The sequence below is a fragment of the Coregonus clupeaformis genome, unplaced genomic scaffold, assembly GCF_020615455.1.
Source record: "Coregonus clupeaformis isolate EN_2021a unplaced genomic scaffold, ASM2061545v1 scaf0614, whole genome shotgun sequence".
In the NCBI taxonomy this organism is placed as follows: Eukaryota; Metazoa; Chordata; class Actinopteri; order Salmoniformes; family Salmonidae; genus Coregonus; species Coregonus clupeaformis.
The window spans coordinates 28,886-47,500 of record NW_025534069.1 but is presented as its reverse complement, the minus strand read 5'-3'; the positions used below and the strand labels follow the sequence as shown (position 1 = coordinate 47,500).

Genomic DNA, 18,615 nt, shown 5'->3' with positions numbered 1-18,615 from the left:
CAACAGTTCATAACAGCAGTTCATAACAACAGTTCATAACAGCGGTTCATAACAACGGTTCATAACAGCAGTTCATAACAACAGTACATAACAGCAGTTCATAACAACAGTTCAGAACAGCAGTTCATAACAGCAGTTCATAACAGCAGTTCATAACAACAGTTCATAATAGCAGTTCTTAACAACAGTTCATAACAGCGGTTCATAACAACAGTTCATAACAGCAGTTCATAACAGCAGTTCATAACAACAGTTCATAACAGCGGTTCATAACAGCGGTTCTTAACAACAGTTCATAACAGCAGTTCATAACAACAGTTCATAACAGCGGTTCATAACAACGGTTCATAACAGCAGTTCATAACAGCAGTTCATAACAACAGTTCATAACAGCAGTTCATAACAGCAGTTCATAACAACTGTTCATAACAGCAGTTCAAAACAGCGGCTCTTAACAACAGTCCATAAGAACAGTCCATAACAGCAGTCCATAACAACAGTTCAGAACAGCAGTCCGTAACAACAGTCCATAACAACAGACATATAAAATATGTTTGTTTTTGAGTGAAGTTGATATGAGATAGACCAGTTGACCTGATGGGTTACAATACGCCACAAGGCTTTTAAACACGTGCAATCTGTTGGAACGGTTCAATGTGAATTTGGTCATCAACTGCAGTAACGGACCATAGCAGAATGCAGCAATGTGTTGTTTGTTGTATCACAGTAAGCTATTCAATAACCACATTAGGCTGGGTATCTGTAAAGCATTTTGTGACAACTGCTGATGTAAAAAGGGCTTGATAAAATAAATGTGATTTGATTTGATTGGCAGCAGCAAACAGTGAGCGGGCATTCCGTTATTGCATGCAGTGGATCATTGTACTGTCAAGCTCCTGTTGTTATTTTTCAATGTGCGTAACAGAATGCAGACCTGGGTCATACTACTCACCGTAATAAAGCCCAAACACTGCAGCAGCTCCAGCGAAAGCACCAAGGAACTGGGCCACGACATAGACGGGGAACTTATAGAACTTGAGTTTGCCCAGGATCACCATGGCCAGGGAGACAGCAGGGTTCACATGGGCACCTGGGAGGGAAGAAAGAGGAAGGTGATTCCCCCATCCTATCTCCGATTCCTCCTTCTCAACCATACGGGAGAAGAAGGACCTCCCCTCTGACCTTCGTCTCCAACGGGGCGGCAGGTAGCCTAGCAGCTAAGAACATTGGGCCAGTAACTGAAAGGTCGCTGGTTTGAAATCCCCATGCCGGCAAGGTGGAAAAATCTGCCATTCTGCCCTTGAGCAAGGCAGTTAACCCCCAACAACAACTGCTCGTTGTGGACGTTGATTAAGGTAATCCCCCCCTGCACCGCTCTGATTCAGAGGGGTTGGGTTAAATACTGAAGACACATTTCAGTTGAATACATTCAGTTGTACAACTGACTAGGTATCCACTTCCTGTTTTGAGAAGGAAGCAGAGGAGGGATGGAAATAGCCAATGAAAGAGGGGAGGTTGGAAAGATGGCCATCTTACACTGTAAGGCCCAATCCCAAACCGACCCCTATGCACTTGTGGAGATACAGTATGAGAGGATTTGATTGGTATAAGCAACATGGTGAAACTTCCACTTAGCCAATCAGAGGGCAAGGTGGAGCTACTACCCAGATTGATTGCACCTCTCAAATCCTCTCAGATCTCCACAAGTGCGTCGGGTGTAGAGCAGGACTGCCCAACCCTGTTCCTGGAGAGCTACCGTCCTGTAGGTTAACTCCAACCCTGTTCCTGGAGAGCTACCGTCCTGTAGGTTAACTCCAACCCTGTTCCTGGAGAGCTACCGTCCTGTAGGTTAACTCCAACCCTGTTCCTGGAGAGCTACCGTCCTGTAGGTTAACTCCAACCCTGTTCCTGGAGAGCTACCGTCCTGTAGGTTTTCACTCCAACCCTGTTCCTGGAGAGCTACCGTCCTGTAGGTTAACTCCAACCCTGTTCCTGGAGAGCTACCGTCCTGTAGGTTAACTCCAACCCTGTTCCTGGAAAGCTACCGTCCTGTAGGTTAACTCCAACCCTGTTCCTGGAGAGCTACCGTCCTGTAGGTTAACCCCAACCCTGTTCCTGGAGAGCTACCGTCCTGTAGGTTAACTCCAACCCTGTTCCTGGAGAGCTACCGTCCTGTAGGTTAACTCCCAACCCTGTTCCTGGAGAGCTACCGTCCTGTAGGTTAACTCCCAACCCTGTTCCTGGAGAGCTACCGTCCTGTAGGTTAACTCCAACCCTGTTCCTGGAGAGCTACCGTCCTGTAGGTTAACTCCAACCCTGTTCCTGGAGAGCTACCGTCCTGTAGGTTAACTCCAACCCTGTTCCTGGAGAGCTACCGTCCTGTAGGTTAACTCCAACCCTGTTCCTGGAGAGCCACCGTCCTGTAGGTTAACTCCAACCCTGTTCCTGGAGAGCTACCGTCCTGTAGGTTAACTCCAACCCTGTTCCTGGAGAGCTACCGTCCTGTAGGTTAACTCCAACCCTGTTCCTGGAGAGCTACCGTCCTGTAGGTTAACTCCAACCCTGTTCCTGGAGAGCTACCGTCCTGTAGGTTAACTCCAACCCTGTTCCTGGAGAGCTACCGTCCTGTAGGTTTCCGCTCCAACCCTGTTCCTGGAGAGCTACCGTCCTGTAGGTTAACCCCAACCCTGTTCCTGGAGAGCTACCGTCCTGTAGGTTAACTCCAACCCTGTTCCTGGAGTTCTCGCTCCAACCCTGTTCCTGGAGAGCTACCGTCCTGTAGGTTTTCGCTCCAACCCTGTTCCTGGAGAGCTACCGTCCTGTAGGTTAACTCCAACCCTGTTCCTGGAGAGCTACCGCCCTGTAGGTGTTAACTCCAACCCTGTTCCTGGAGAGGTACCGTCCTGTAGGTTTTCACTCCAACCCTGTTCCTGGAGAGCTACCGTCCTGTAGGTGTTAACTCCAACCCTGTTCCTGGAGAGCTACCGTCCTGTAGGTTAACTCCAACCCTGTTCCTGGAGAGCTACAGTCCTGTAGGTTCTTGCTCCAACCCTGTTCCTGGAGAGCTACCGTCCTGTAGGTTAACTCCAACCCTGTTCCTGGAGAGCTACCGTCCTGTAGGTTTCCGCTCCAACCCTGTTCCTGGAGAGCTACCGTCCTGTAGGTTAACTCCAACCCTGTTCCTGGAGAGCTACCGTCCTGTAGGTTAACTCCAACCCTGTTCCTGGAGAGCTACCGTCCTGTAGGTTAACTCCCAACCCTGTTCCTGGAGAGCTACCGTCCTGTAGGTTAACTCCCAACCCTGTTCCTGGAGAGCTACCGTCCTGTAGGTTTTCACTCCAACCCTGTTCCTGGAGAGCTACCGTCCTGTAGGTTAACTCCAACCCTGTTCCTGGAGAGCTACCGTCCTGTAGGTTAACTCCAACCCTGTTCCTGGAGAGCTACCGTCCTGTAGGTTAACTCCAACCCTGTTCCTGGAGAGCTACCGTCCTGTAGGTTAACTCCAACCCTGTTCCTGGAGAGCTACCGTCCTGTAGGTTTTCACTCCAACCCTGTTCCTGGAGAGCTACCGTCCTGTAGGTTAACTCCAACCCTGTTCCTGGAGAGCTACCGTCCTGTAGGTTAACTCCAACCCTGTTCCTGGAGAGCTACCATCCTGTAGGTTAACTCCAACCCTGTTCCTGGAGAGCTACCGTCCTGTAGGTTAACTCCAACCCTGTTCCTGGAGAGCTACCGTCCTGTAGGTTAACTCCAACCCTGTTCCTGGAGAGCTACCGTCCTGTAGGTTAACTCCAACCCTGTTCCTGGAGAGCTACCGTCCTGTAGGTTAACTCCAACCCTGTTCCTGGAGAGCCACCGTCCTGTAGGTTAACTCCAACCCTGTTCCTGGAGAGCTACCGTCCTGTAGGTTTCTGCTCCAACCCTGTGCCTGGAGAGCTACCGTCCTGTAGGTTTCCGCTCCAACCCTGTTCCTGGAGAGCTACCGTCCTGTAGGTTAACTCCAACCCTGTTCCTGGAGAGCTACCGTCCTGTAGGTTAACCCCAACCCTGTTCCTGGAGAGCTACCGTCCTGTAGGTTAACTCCAACCCTGTTCCTGGAGAGCTACCGTCCTGTAGGTTAACTCCAACCCTGTTCCTGGAGAGCTACCGTCCTGTAGGTTAACTCCAACCCTGTTCCTGGAGAGCTACCGTCCTGTAGGTTTTCGCTCCAACCCTGTTCCTGGAGTTCTCGCTCCAACCCTGTTCCTGGAGAGCTACCGTCCTGTAGGTTAACTCCAACCCTGTTCCTGGAAAGCTACCGTCCGAGGTTAACTCCAACCCTGTTCCTGGAGAGCTACCGTCCTGTAGGTTAACTCCAACCCTGTTCCTGGAGAGCTACCGTCCTGTAGGTTAACTCCAACCCTGTTCCTGGAGAGCTACCGTCCTGTAGGTTAACGGCTCCAACCCTGTTCCTGGAGATCTACCGTCCTGTTTACTCCAACCCTGTTCCTGGAGAGCCACCGTCCTGTAGGTTAACTCAACCCTGTTCCTGGAGAGCTACCGTCCTGTAGGTTAACTCCAACCCCTGTTCCTGGAGAGCTACCGTCCCTGTAGGTTAACTCCAACCCTGTTCCTGGAGAGCTACCGTCCTGTAGGTTAACTCCAACCCTGTTCCTGGAGAGCTACCGTCCTGTAGGTTAACTCCAACCCTGTTCCTGGAGAGCTACCGTCCCTGTAGGTTTCCGCTCCAACCCTGTTCCTGGAGAGCTACCGTCCTGTAGGTTAACCCCAACCCTGTTCCTGGAGAGCTACCGTCCTGTAGGTTAACTCCAACCCTGTTCCTGGAGTTCTCGCTCCAACCCTGTTCCTGGAGAGCTACCGTCCTGTAGGTTTCGCTCCAACCCTGTTCCTGGAGAGCTACCGTCCTGTAGGTTAACTCCAACCCTGTTCCTGGAGAGCTACCGCCCTGTAGGTGTTAACTCCAACCCTGTTCCTGGAGAGGTACCGTCCTGTAGGTTTTCACTCCAACCCTGTTCCTGGAGAGCTACCGTCCTGTAGGTGTTAACTCCAACCCTGTTCCTGGAGAGCTACCGTCCTGTAGGTTAACTCCAACCCTGTTCCTGGAGAGCTACAGTCCTGTAGGTTCTTGCTCCAACCCTGTTCCTGGAGAGCTACCGTCCTGTAGGTTAACTCCAACCCTGTTCCTGGAGAGCTACCGTCCTGTAGGTTTCCGCTCCAACCCCTGTTCCTGGAGAGCTACCGTCCTGTAGGTTAACTCCAACCCCTGTTCCTGGAGAGCTACCGTCCTGTAGGTTAACTCCAACCCTGTTCCTGGAGAGCTACCGTCCTGTAGGTTAACTCCCAACCCTGTTCCTGGAGAGCTACCGTCCTGTAGGTTAACTCCCAACCCTGTTCCTGGAGAGCTACCGTCCTGTAGGGTTTCACTCCAACCCTGTTCCTGGAGAGCTACCGTCCTGTAGGTTAACTCCAACCCCTGTTCCTGGAGAGCTACCGTCCTGTAGGTTAACTCCAACCCTGTTCCTGGAGAGCTACCGTCCTGTAGGTTAACTCCAACCCCTGTTCCTGGAGAGCTACCGTCCTGTAGGTTAACTCAACCCTGTTCCTGGAGAGCTACCGTCCTGTAGGTTTTCACTCCAACCCTGTTCCTGGAGAGCTACCGTCCTGTAGGTTAACTCCAACCCTGTTCCTGGAGAGCTACCGTCCTGTAGGTTAACTCCAACCCTGTTCCTGGAGAGCTACCATCCTGTAGGTTAACTCCAACCCTGTTCCTGGAGAGCTACCGTCCTGTAGGTTAACTCCAACCCTGTTCCTGGAGAGCTACCGTCCTGTAGGTTAACTCCAACCCTGTTCCTGGAGAGCTACCGTCCTGTAGGTTAACTCCAACCCTGTTCCCGGAGAGCTACCGTCCTGTAGGTTAACTCCAACCCTGTTCCTGGAGAGCCACCGTCCTGTAGGTTAACTCCAACCCTGTTCCTGGAGAGCTACCGTCCTGTAGGTTTCCGCTCCAACCCTGTGCCTGGAGAGCTACCGTCCTGTAGGTTTCCGCTCCAACCCTGTTCCTGGAGAGCTACCGTCCTGTAGGTTAACTCCAACCCTGTTCCTGGAGAGCTACCGTCCTGTAGGTTAACCCCAACCCTGTTCCTGGAGAGCTACCGTCCTGTAGGTTAACTCCAACCCTGTTCCTGGAGAGCTACCGTCCTGTAGGTTAACTCCAACCCTGTTCCTGGAGAGCTACCGTCCTGTAGGTTAACTCCAACCCTGTTCCTGGAGAGCTACCGTCCTGTAGGTTTTCGCTCCAACCCTGTTCCTGGAGTTCTCGCTCCAACCCTGTTCCTGGAGAGCTACCGTCCTGTAGGTTAACTCCAACCCTGTTCCTGGAGTTCTCGCTCCAACCCTGTTCCTGGAGAGCTACCGTCCTGTAGGTTAACTCCAACCCTGTTCCTGGAGTTCTCGCTCCAACCCTGTTCCTGGAGAGCTACCGTCCTGTAGGTTTTCGCTCCAACCCTGTTCCTGGAGTTCTCGCTCCAACCCTGTTCCTGGAGAGCTACCGTCCTGTAGGTTAACTCCAACCCTGTTCCTGGAGAGCTACCGCCCTGTAGGTGTTAACTCCAACCCTGTTCCTGGAGAGGTACCGTCCTGTAGGTTTTCACTCCAACCCTGTTCCTGGAGAGCTACCGTCCTGTAGGTGTTAACTCCAACCCTGTTCCTGGAGAGCTACCGTCCTGTAGGTTAACTCCAACCCTGTTCCTGGAGAGCTACAGTCCTGTAGGTTCTTGCTCCAACCCTGTTCCTGGAGAGCTACCGTCCTGTAGGTTAACTCCAACCCTGTTCCTGGAGAGCTACCGTCCTGTAGGTTTCCGCTCCAACCCTGTTCCTGGAGAGCTACCAGTCCTGTAGGTTAACTCCAACCCTGTTCCTGGAGAGCTACCGTCCTGTAGGTTAACTCCAACCCTGTTCCTGGAGAGCTACCGTCCTGTAGGTTCTCGCTCCAACCCTGTTCCTGGAGAGCTACCGTCCTGTAGGTTTACACTCCAACCCTGTTCCTGGAGAGCTACCATCCTGTAGGTTAACTCCAACCCTGTTCCTGGAGAGCTACCGTCCTGTAGGTTAACTCCAACCCTGTTCCTGGAGAGCTACCGTCCTGTAGGTTAACTCCAACCCTGTTCCTGGAGAGCTACCGTCCTGTAGGTTAACTCCAACCCTGTTCCTGGAGAGCTACCGTCCTGTAGGTTAACTCCAACCCTGTTCCTGGAGAGGTACCATCCTGTAGGTTCTCGCTCCAACCCTGTTCCTGGAGAGCTACCGTCCTGTAGGTTCTCGCTCCAACCCTAATCTAGCACACCTGATTCTAATAATTAGCAGGTTGATAAAATGAATAGGATTAGTAACACCTGGGGTTGGAGCAAAAACCTACAGGAGGGTAGCTCTCCAGGAACAGGGTTGGGCAACCCTGGTGTAGAGCTTTGGGGTCGATTTGGGATTGGTTCAGTGGATAAAAGTGTCTGCTAAGTTGTACATTAGACCAGCTATGCTCCCCGTTTCTCTTCACAATATGTAGAACGTTTGAGCATAAGCTTTAAACCTGCATGATGTTACTGTTGTTGTTCAACTCCCCCTCTGTGAATTATTTGTTGTATTCACTATCAGCCTAGCAGTGTGTTGGGGCTGGGATTGGTTTCTGTCATAGAGAGGCCACAGTCTGAGATCAATGGAGTTGGTAGGTCATTTACTGCCCAAGGTTATAAATGACCTCGATTGGGCTGAAACTTCAACAGGGCTAGGGGTGAGAAATGTAAATCAATCGCCAGTTGAGATTCGTTGGTTCGGGATTGGAGCTGGCACGTTCTGCATGGATGTAGAGCGTGGGGTGACAACATGACTGTTGATGAGGCTGCAGGAGGTTATACTATTACAAAAACAATGTTTACGTTTTAGTAATTTAGCATTTAGCACAGCGTTTCCCAACCCTGGTCCTCCAGTATCCCCAACAGCGTTTCCCAACCCTGGTCCTCCAGTATCCCCAACAGCGTTTCCCAACCCTGGTCCTCCAGTTCCCCCAACAGTGTTTCCCAACCCTGGTCCTCCTGTAACCCCAACAGCGTTTCCCAACCCTGGTCCTCCAGTATCCCCAACAGCGTTTCCCAACCCTGGTCCTCCTGTAACCCCAACAGCGTTTCCCAACCCTGCTCCTCCAGTTCCCCCAACAGGAAGGTTCTGACGGAGAAGTGGTATCCATTCCGGAACCTTTCAAAAGGATTCAGAGGGCTGATACTGAACATAGTTCTGTACACACAGACTCATCTGCTCAAGTACGCATAACGCTGATAGAGCACGTGTTAAATGTATGTTATCGCCACATTTATGTTACTATAGTACTATTGTAATTAAGATGGCAGCCCCCATTGATTGAACTGAATTCCAATATCCAATTTGAAGAGGAATTGATCGTAGCAAACTCCAATTAATAACAACACACCATTCATGACATAATAGTGCACAATGCACATGCACGTGCGTCTGCTTCATTTTCTCCGTATAGAGGAGCAAGCATGCATGTTATATTCACAACACAACTATCCATTCTAAAGCATTTTTCGGTCGACGTCTGAAAGCTTTCCTGTGTTCTTGCCGCTGCCTTATTCAGCCATGTATTGGGTGAGCTCATGATTTCAATGCAAAGTAGACCTCTTTGATACAAGTTTACTGGAACATTGAACTCTGGCAAAGTGGCAGAGAGGAGTCTGTCACATGTATGTTGCTGCAGCACAGGCATTAAAAATAATAATAATAATTTAACGCACGCAATTGGAGTGGTATTGTATAGTGTGATATCGTATTTACCTGACACTCCTCCGGCAACGTACACTGCCATCATCAGTCCTACAGAGAAGCCTATGTGGATGGTGAGCGTCTCCCCCATCGCATTACGACTCAGGACCGTCTGAGCAACAGACCCGACGCCAAACAACTAAACACAGAGATGATGAGGGGGAGGAAGAGTTAGTCCAAGCAAATATACATGAATCCCATTCAGTAACAGCACTATCAGTTACATTTAGTTAGTAAGAATTAGAATTCATTCTGATTACACTTTACTTACTTCACTACATTTTACTAACCCTAACCCTCATTTATTCATAACCCTAACCCTCATGTATTCATAACACTAACCCTAATGTATTCACAACCCTAACCCTAATTTATTAATAACCCTAACCCTCATTTAATCATAACCCTAACCATAATTTATTCATAACCCTAACCCTAATTTAATCATAACCCAAATGTATTCATAACCCTGATCCTAAATTATTCATAACCCTAACCATCATTTTTCATAACCCTAAACATAATTTAATCATAACCCCAACCCTAACCCTGATTTAATCATAACCCTGACCCAATTTAACCCTAAACCTAATTGAATCATAAGAAACAGCATGTATTTTTAAATGTAATTGTTCAATAAGATCAGTCCTATTGAGGGGTTAAATAGGTAGTCCATGAAAGGCAATTTCTCACCAAAAACACATATTGAATATGAAGCCAGAATTACTTACAACCAAGATAAATGTCCCCAGGAACTCAGCCAGGAACTCCTTGAGTATCCCATGTTTCAGAGCATAGCGTTGCCTCATAGTTCTCATGTGTTTCATCTCCATGTATCACCGTGGTAACGTGCTGTCAGAAACGGGCGGTTGCTCAACAGTCTCTGTGTCTCTGGGGCATTGCTACACCCCCCCCCCACCACCTCCCAAACACTCCCACGTCCTCCACCCCGACCAGACACTAGTCTCCACCCATTCAGCATGTCTCATTGATCTCTAGTGTTCATACCCACGGCCATCGCTTTCACTCTGGCATCTCAAATAACTTCATGGTTTCAAGAGAGAGTGAGAGCAGGAGGAGTAAAATAGACATTTGGGGATAAAATTACACTGAACAAAAATATAAGCGCAACATTGTAAAGTGTTGGTCCCCATGTTTCATGAGCTGAAATAAAAGATCCCAGAAATGTTCCATATGCACAAAAAGCTTATTTCTCTCAAATGTTGTGAACAAATTTGTTTACATCCCTGTTAGTGAGCGTTTCTCCTTTGCCAAGATAATCCATCCACCTGACAGGTGTGGCATATCAAGAAGCTGATTAAACAGCATGATCATTACACAGGTGCACCTTGTGCTGGGGACAATTAAAGGCCACTTTAAAATTGCTGTTTTGTCACACAACACAATGCCACAGATGTCTTAAGTTTTGAGGGAGCATGCAATTGGCATGCTGACTGCAGGAATGTCCACCAGAGCTGTTGCCAGAGAATTTAATGTACATTTTTCTACAATACACTGCCTCCAATGTTGTTTTAGAGAATTTGGCAGTCCGTCCAGCCGGCCTCACAACCGCAGACCACGTGTAACCACACCAGCCCAGGACCTCCACCTCCGGCTTCTTCCCCTGCGGGATCGTCTGAGACCAGTCACCCGGACAGCTAATGAAACTAAGGAGTATTTCGTCTGTAATAAAGCCCTTTTGTGGGGAAAAACTCATTCTGATTGGCTGGGCCTGGCTCCCAAGTGGGTGGGCTTATGCCCTCCCAGGCCCACCCATGGCTGTGCCCCTGCCCAGTCCATAGATTAGGGCCTAATAAATTTAATTCAATTGTTGCGTTAATATTTTTGTTCAGCATATACAAAAGTATGTGGACACCCCTTCAAATTAGTGGATTCGGCTATTTCAGCCACACCCGTTGCTGACAGGTGTATAAAATCGAGCACACAGCCATGCAATCTACATAGACAAACATTGGCAGTAGAATGGCCTTTCTGAAGAGCTCAGTGACTTTCAACGTGGCATCGTCATAGGATGCCACCTTTCCAACAAGTCAGTTCATCAAATTTCTGCCCTGCTAGAGCTGCCCCGGTCAACTGTAAGTGCTGTTATTGTGAAGTGGAAACGTCTAGGAGCAACAACAGCTCAGCCACGAAGTGGTAGGCCACACAAGCTCACAGAACGGGACCGCCGTGTGCTGAAGCACGTAAAAATCGTCTGTCCTCGCTTGCAACACTCACTAACGAGTTCCAAACTGCCTCTGGAAGCAACGTCAGCACAATAACTGTTCATCGGGAGCATCATGAAATGGGTTTCCATGACACAAGCCTAAGATCAACATGAGCAATGCAAAGCGTTGGCTGGTGTGGTGTGAAGCTCGCCACCATTGGACTCTATAGCAGTGGAAATGTGTTCTCTGGAGTGATTAATCACACTTCACCATCTTGTAGTCCGAAGGACGAATCTGGGTTTCGCAGATACCAGGAGAACGCTACCTGCCCCAATGCATAGTGCCAACTGTAAAGTTTGGTGGAGGAGGAATAATGGTCTGGGGCTGTTTTTCATGGTTCGGGCTAGGCCTCTTAGTTCCAGTGAAGGGAAATCTTAACGCTACAGCATACAATGATATTCTAGACGATTCTGTGCTTCCAACTTTGTGGCAACATTTTTGGGAAGGCCCTTTCCTGTTTCAGCATGACAATGCCCCTGTGTACAAAGCGAGGTCCATACAGAAATGGTTTGTCGAGATCGGTGGGGAAGAATTTGACTGGCCTGCACAGAGCCCTGACCTCGACCCCATCGAACACCATTGGGATGAATTTGAACACTGACTGCGAGCCAGGCCTAATTGCCAAACATCAACGCCCGACCTCACTAATGCTCTTGTGGCTGAGTGGAATCAAGTCCCCGCAGCAATGTTCCAACGTCTAGTGGAAAGCCTTCCCATAAGACTGGAGGCTGTTATAGCAGCAAAGGGGGGGACCAACTCCATATTAATGCCCATGATTTTGGAATGAGATGTTCGACGAGCAGGTGTCCACATACTGCTGGTCATGTAGTGTTTCACTGTCACAGGAAGTAACAGGTTTCTGAATGTTGTTGCTGTTAAGGCTGGCTACCTGCACATATATTTATTATATATTTTAATAAAAACAAGTATTTTGTAGTTTATTTTGATGTTTATGGAATTTTGATATTGTATTTTGTCATTTCTGCACCCAGTTGACTAAATAAAAATGGCGAAAGCCCTCAATGGCGCTTCCCATGCTAACACAGGCTTTTGGCCACTAGAGGCCTCCATACAGCTCCTGGGCCTGGACACACAGTAGGTTGGGTTAGGTTTCAATTATAAATCAATCCTAACGTGACTTGGATTTTAAAGGATAAGTGCCTAGACTGGTGCAAGAAATATGGTAGAAGGACCCTCTCTCTGTTTACAACGATCCAAGGCTTTTTTTTTTTTACTTTTAGTAGTAGATGTAAAGAAGAATCAAGTACCTTTACCTTTATCTAACAACTAATGAAGTCATGGCACATTTGACAAAGAGATAATGTAAACAAATAAGGTTAATACAAACAGCAATACAACCCTTCTTCACAAATCTATCAGTACACAGCCAGCTTGTGTTTGTGTGTATGTGTGTGTGTGTGTGTGTGTGTGTGTGTGTGTGTGTGTGTGTGTGTTTAGTGTGTATGTGTGTGTGTGTGTTTCTGTTCAACCAAATACGTTTCTCAAGCCTGATGACAGTTGTCCACACAGAGAATATTCTCTCCAGGAAGTGTTGGGATGCAGGGGAAGACACCAGATCCAGAACCACAGGGAACAGATTAGATCAAACAGCCATCCTGTCAGAACTGGAGAGGTGACTCTGTAAACATGACCTCCTTTACCTTCCTCCGCAGTTCACACAGGTCACTTAACGCCCTGCCCGGTTGACCCTCTGGCTGGACAATGACCTCAGACACAATCTTTGATGCGAGGAAGCTATATTTCTGAAGCGCTATGGTTCGAGATGCTTGCTGGATTCATCGTGCTGGCATCTTCCTGGGGTACTGATGCTCCCCACGGGTGTTCTAGCTTGGCCCAGTCACGCTCCGTGCTCGGCCTCAGATTTCTTCCCTGTTAGCTAGTGATAGTGACGCACAAGCCTTTTTGATTACATCGGCATCTACTGGCAGCATTTATAATTCAGATTCAGAATGTCTAAAAAAAAAACTTTAGAAGTTGAGAAGAACAAAAAACAAAAACGTTTTTATTTTATTTTAGTCTGTTTTGCAGTCAAAGAAAATCGTTTCAGAATAGTTTGTTTTGAACTTATTTTTATTTCAGTTTTACTAAATCGTTTTTTCAAATTTTTGTTTTTATTTTAGTTTCAGTTTTCGTTTACTGTAATAACCTTGATGTGTAGAATTGCAGGATATTAGTTTTAAAGCTGCAACAACACAAAAAATCTCTGCCCAATGACAGAATGTGTAGAATTGTAGAACATTTGCTTGAAAAAGGCTAAACTTTCTCTCCGATGCCTTTTTTCTTCTTCAATGCCTTTAAAAATAAAAAATAAAAAATCTGTGCCTGAGACTTGGTTCGTCCAGCCCATGCACTGCAGAAGTCATAGTAAAACTCCTTGTAGACTATTTTTTATCACTCTTGAGTTGTGTTCTAGTTATGAGGGGGTCCCTGAGAGCCCCGGCTATAACGTGTGGGGGGGGGACAGGTAGAGAACAGGAGGGGTTCCTAACCAGGTGCGTGGATTGCATAAGGTGTGAAATGGGGGGGGAGGGTGTGAGTGTGGGGACGCTGTATGAGAAATCCTGAGATACCTTAGAACCTTGCAGATATACAGCCTGTTTTCATCATCTATTTCACACAAATTAGTTAATAGATAACCTTTATTTATTCATAGGTTAAATACATAATGCAAATAAAAGATGATGGGAGCACACAATATAGTCATTGACTGTTTTATGATGGTGAAAAGTGAAAACATTGCTTTTGCATTAGTGTTCTTTCTCCTGGAACTGCATGGAACTCTGCAGTTTTAGAAAAAGCCACTGGATGGCAGTCTAAAGCAAAGGGGTTATGAAATCCACAGATACGCCCTAAACCCACACTTTGAGTTGTACATGGAAACGTTGTTAATGAGAAACTTCTGTAATGCTTTTCAATCCCAAGTCCTCACAGTGATGTACCGTCCCTTTGTGAGAATCAGAACATCTTGTTTTTGACTTGACTGCTTGTATTCTTCCCACCAGGCTGTAGTCAGCGCATCACAACATGTCACCAAGGACAGGAAGACGTGGAAGGAGCTCCTTGTCACCCAGTGGGAATGAAGAGCTCCAATGTGACCCAGTGGGAATGAAGAGCTCCATGCGACCCAGTGGGAATGAAGAGCTCCATGCGACCTTGTGACCCAGTGGGAATGAAGAGCTCCATGCGACCTTGTGACCCAGTGGGAATGAAGAGCTCCTTAAGTAAGTACTGTAGTATGTCAGTTAGTGCATCTTTCAGTCAGAGTTGATGTCATCTTCAAAGACAGCATCATCATCCTTCTCCATCATCAGGAGCGGCGCTGATTTCTGTTGCTTACGCCTGGGGAAAAAAAGCACATTTCAGGAGAAGCATTATAAAAACGACAATAATGCAGGGTACAAAAAACTAGTCATAAATGAAAGATACATTACCCCACACACTGTTGCATTTAACTCACCTCATCTCTGAGCGCAGGGCGTTGAGCTGACTCAGTATCTGGTCGTTAGTCTCCAGCTGTTCATCCAGATCTCTCTGTAACTTCCTCTTAGAGTTTTCCAGACGTTCTATCTCCTCCTCAGCCCCGTCCATCTGTCTCTTCGCTGTCTTCAGCCTCTGGTTCAGCTAGGAGAGGAGAGGGGGGTTACATCACATTTACATTTTAGTCATTTTAGCAGACGTTCTTATCCAGAGCGATTTACAGTTAGTGAGTGCATACATTATTTTTATTTTTCATATTGCCCCCCCCCGTGGGAATCGAACCCACAACCCTGGCGTTGCAAACGCCATGCTCTACCAACTGAGCTACATCCCTGCCGGCCATTCCCTCCCCTACCCTGGACGACGCTGGGCCAATTGTGCGCCGCCCCATGGGTCTCCCGGTCGAGGCCGGCTACGACAGTGCCTGGATTCGGACCAGGATCTCTAGTGGCACAGCTAGCACTGCGATGCAGTGCCTTAGACCACTGTGCCACTCGGTTACAGTACATAGTTTTAACTATGATGTGTTTACCAGTGTTACACCAACCTGTCCTCGAACCAGAGACCCTCTGAACACATCGACAACTGTCACCCATGAAGCATTGTTACCTATCGCTCCACAAAAGCCGCGGTCCTTGTGGAGCAAAGGGAAACAACTACTTCAAGGTCTCAGAGCGGGTGACGTCACCGATTGAAATGCTACTAGCGCGCACTTCTAACTAGCTAGCCGTTTAGTACCTGTCTGTCTTCAGCTTCTGGGTCAGCTATAAGACGTGTACGTAGGTAGGATGTTCATGAAAGTCCTCAAAGGATGTGAATTACTTTGACTCACCTGTGTCTTCCTGTAACTCTGGTAACACTTTATTTGAATTGGCCACTTGACGTCCAGAGACATAAGATGTCATGACATCTTAAAACATTTGTAATTTTATTACGACACTGTTAAAGCTACTATTTTTAATTGACTGTAGGTGTTACACTTTACCTGGTGTTACAGGCTTTGGTTTTTCCATTTATATTTTGAGGTTCGACGTTAGCACGTTAGCACGTTAGCACGTTGGGTGCACCGATTGGTGTCACCTCATTAGTCAGTGTGTGTTACACCTGTGCTGGCTTGTCTTCTCGTTAGTCAGAAGGTGTTTCACCTGTGCTGGCTTGTCTTCTCGTTAGTCAGAAGGTGTTTCACCTGTGCTGGCTTGTCTTCTCGTTAGTCAGAAGGTGTTTCACCTGTGCTGGCCCAGGTGCTATTTAAGAGTGGCTGGCCCAGTGCTCCAGTTGTCTTGAGAGACATGGAGGGTCAACATCTTTAGTTGTCTTGATAGACGTGGAGGGTCAACATCTTTAGTTGTCTTGATAGACGTGGAGGGTCAACATCTTTAGTTGTCTTGATAGACGTGGAGGGTCAACATCTTTAGTTGTCTTGAGAGATGTGGAGGGTCAACATCTTTAGTTGTCTTGATAGACGTGGAGGGTCAACATCTTTAGTTGTCTTGGTAGACGTGGAGGGTTAACATCTTTAGTTGTCTTGATAGACGTGGAGGGTCAACATCTTTAGTTTTCTTGAGAGATGTGGAGGGTCAACATCTTTAGTTGTCTTGAGAGACATGGAGGGTCAACATCTTTAGTTGTCTTGAGAGACATGGAGGGTCAACATCTTTAGTTGTCTTGATAGACGTGGAGGGTCAACATCTTTAGTTTTCTTGAGAGATGTGGAGGGTCAACATCTTTAGTTGTCTTGAGAGACATGGAGGGTCAACATCTTTAGTTGTCTTGAGAGACATGGAGGGTCAACATCTTTAGTTGTCTTGATAGACGTGGAGGGTCAACATCTTTAGTTTTCTTGATAGATGTGGAGGGTCAACATCTTTAGTTGTCTTGATAGATGTGGAGGGTCAACATCTTTAGTTGTCTTGGTAGACGTGGAGGGTCAACATCTTTAGTTGTCTTGATAGACGTGGAGGGTCAACATCTTTAGTTGTCTTGAGAGATGTGGAGGGTCAACATCTTTAGTTGTCTTGATAGACGTGGAGGGTCAACATCTTTAGTTGTCTTGAGAGATGTAGAGGGTCAACATCTTTAGTTGTCTTGATAGACATGGAGGGTCAACATCTTTAGTTGTCTTGAGAGATGTGGAGGGTCAACATCTTTAGTTGTCTTGATAGACGTGGAGGGTCAACATCTTTAGTTGTCTTGAGAGATGTAGAGGGTCAACATCTTTAGTTGTCTTGATAGACATGGAGGGTTAACACCTTTAGTTGTCTTGATATATGTGGAGGGTCAACATCTTTAGTTGTCTTGATAGACATGGAGGGTCAACATCTTTAGTTGTCTTGATAGATGTGGAGGGTCAACATCTTTAGTTGTCTTGATAGACATGGAGGGTTAACACCTTTAGTTGTCTTGATATATGTGGAGGGTCAACATCTTTAGTTGTCTTGATAGACATGGAGGGTCAACATCTTTAGTTGTCTTGATAGACGTGGAGGGTCAACATCTTTAGTTGTCTTGAGAGACATGGAGGGTTAACACCTTTAGTTGTCTTGATATATGTGAGGGTCAACATCTTTAGTTGTCTTGATAGACATGGAGGGTCAACATCTTTAGTTGTCTTGATAGACGTGGAGGGTCAACATCTTTAGTTGTCTTGAGAGACATGGAGGGTTAACACCTTTAGTTGTCTTGATATATGTGGAGGGTCAACATCTTTAGTTGTCTTGATAGACATGGAGGGTCAACATCTTTAGGTTTCTTGATAGATGTGGAGGTTTAACATCTTTAGGTTTCTTGATAGATGTGGAGGTTTAACATCTTTAGTTGTCTTGGTAGATGTGGAGGGTTAATATCTTTAGTTGTCTTGGTAGATGTGGAGGGTTAACATCTTTAGTTGTCTTGGTAGATGTGGAGGGTCAACATCTTTAGTTGTCTTGGTAGATGTGGAGGGTCAACATCTTTAGTTGTCTTGGTAGATGTGGAGGGTTAACATCTTTAGTTGTCTTGGTAGATGTGGAGGGTTAACATCTTTAGTTGTCTTGGTAGATGTGGAGGGTTAACATCTTTAGTTGTCTTGTTAGATGTGGAGGGTTAACATCCTTAGTTGTCTTGGTAGATGTGGAGGGTTAATACATTTAGTTGTCTTGAGAGATGTGGAGGGTTAACATCTTTAGTTGTCTTGGTAGATGTGGAGGGTCAACATCTTTAGTTCTCTCTCCCTATTTTATATAATAATTAAAAAAAATTTGCTTCCTGTCTTTAAGTTTGGGGTTTTTCTTTTGTCTGCCTCTTCTTGGGAAGATTAGTGGGTGCTCATGGTGGGTGTCTTTTAGGTCCCAGTTGTTGTGGCTAGTCAACTTTCAGTGGACACCCCCATGAGTGTCTTTCAGAACCCCTTCTAGAACCCCACCTGCTCAGTTTTGGTCGTTGTCAGTGACTCTTTGTTAGTTCCCCCTTCTGTTTGAGAGACATTTTTGGTTTTCTTGCTGGGGAACGCAACACTGGTGTTTCTGGTTCTGCATAGATATGTGTTCATCATCCACTTTACCTGGTCTTTCTGGTTCTGCATAGATATGTGTTCATCATCCACTTGCATCATCATCTCCTTCACTTTTCTCTCTAGTTTCCTGTTGGCTTGTTGCAGGTTGATGTTGTCTCTGAGAAGAAAATATGAAACCCTGTCAGCAGACACTCATGATCATAGTCCTCAACACCATCTAAACATTCAAACCTGTCAGACACTCATGATTATAGCCTTTAACACCATCTAAACATTAAACTCTTGTACCGTAGATGCCTTGTCATTGCTGTACTGGCGGTGATGTATTTGAACCACAGCATTGTAATAAACCAAGGGAAGAATCGAACTAGCTAAATTGTAGTCCAGGCCCAGGGTTGAGCACGCTAACAACTGCGCCAAGAAAGATAGCTCCCTTGGGGGAATGAGGAATAGTGCTTATCAACGGCGGGATCACTTCAGTATATTTAACACCTCTCCTCTCTCTCCAGTCTCCCCTCCACCTCACCTCTCATCTCCTCTCCCATCCACCCCTTCTCTCCCCCTCTCATC

General features: G+C 47.0%; 2 protein-coding genes across 10 annotated transcripts in view; both read right to left on the bottom strand.

Moving 5' to 3' along the window:
• The window catches only part of LOC121568067 (aquaporin-9-like), a 32,390-nt gene extending 22,701 nt beyond the window's left edge, over positions 1 to 9,689 (bottom strand). For 8 of the 9 annotated variants that reach the window (XR_006001189.2, XR_006001193.2, XR_006001191.2 and 5 more), the window contains exons 1-3: positions 9,561 to 9,689; positions 8,842 to 8,968; positions 953 to 1,090 (exon numbers count right to left, since the gene is read on the bottom strand). Coding sequence is in view for 1 of the 9 variants with exons in the window: in XM_041878637.2 (XP_041734571.1) it covers positions 953 to 1,090; positions 8,842 to 8,968; positions 9,561 to 9,662 (367 nt within the window). In the remaining 8 variants the exon portion in view is untranslated. The remainder of the gene's footprint in view (positions 1 to 952; positions 1,091 to 8,841; positions 8,969 to 9,560) is intronic. The other variant, XR_006001196.2, reaches the window with a different exon arrangement.
• Positions 9,690 to 13,699: 4,010 nt separating this feature from the next.
• The window catches only part of LOC121568066 (cingulin-like protein 1), a 31,545-nt gene continuing 26,629 nt past the window's right edge, over positions 13,700 to 18,615 (bottom strand). The window contains exons 12-14 of the mRNA XM_045216125.1: positions 18,094 to 18,202; positions 14,536 to 14,699; positions 13,700 to 14,417 (exon numbers count right to left, since the gene is read on the bottom strand). Coding sequence (XP_045072060.1) covers positions 14,333 to 14,417; positions 14,536 to 14,699; positions 18,094 to 18,202 — 358 coding nt within the window. The 3' untranslated portion in view covers positions 13,700 to 14,332. The remainder of the gene's footprint in view (positions 14,418 to 14,535; positions 14,700 to 18,093; positions 18,203 to 18,615) is intronic.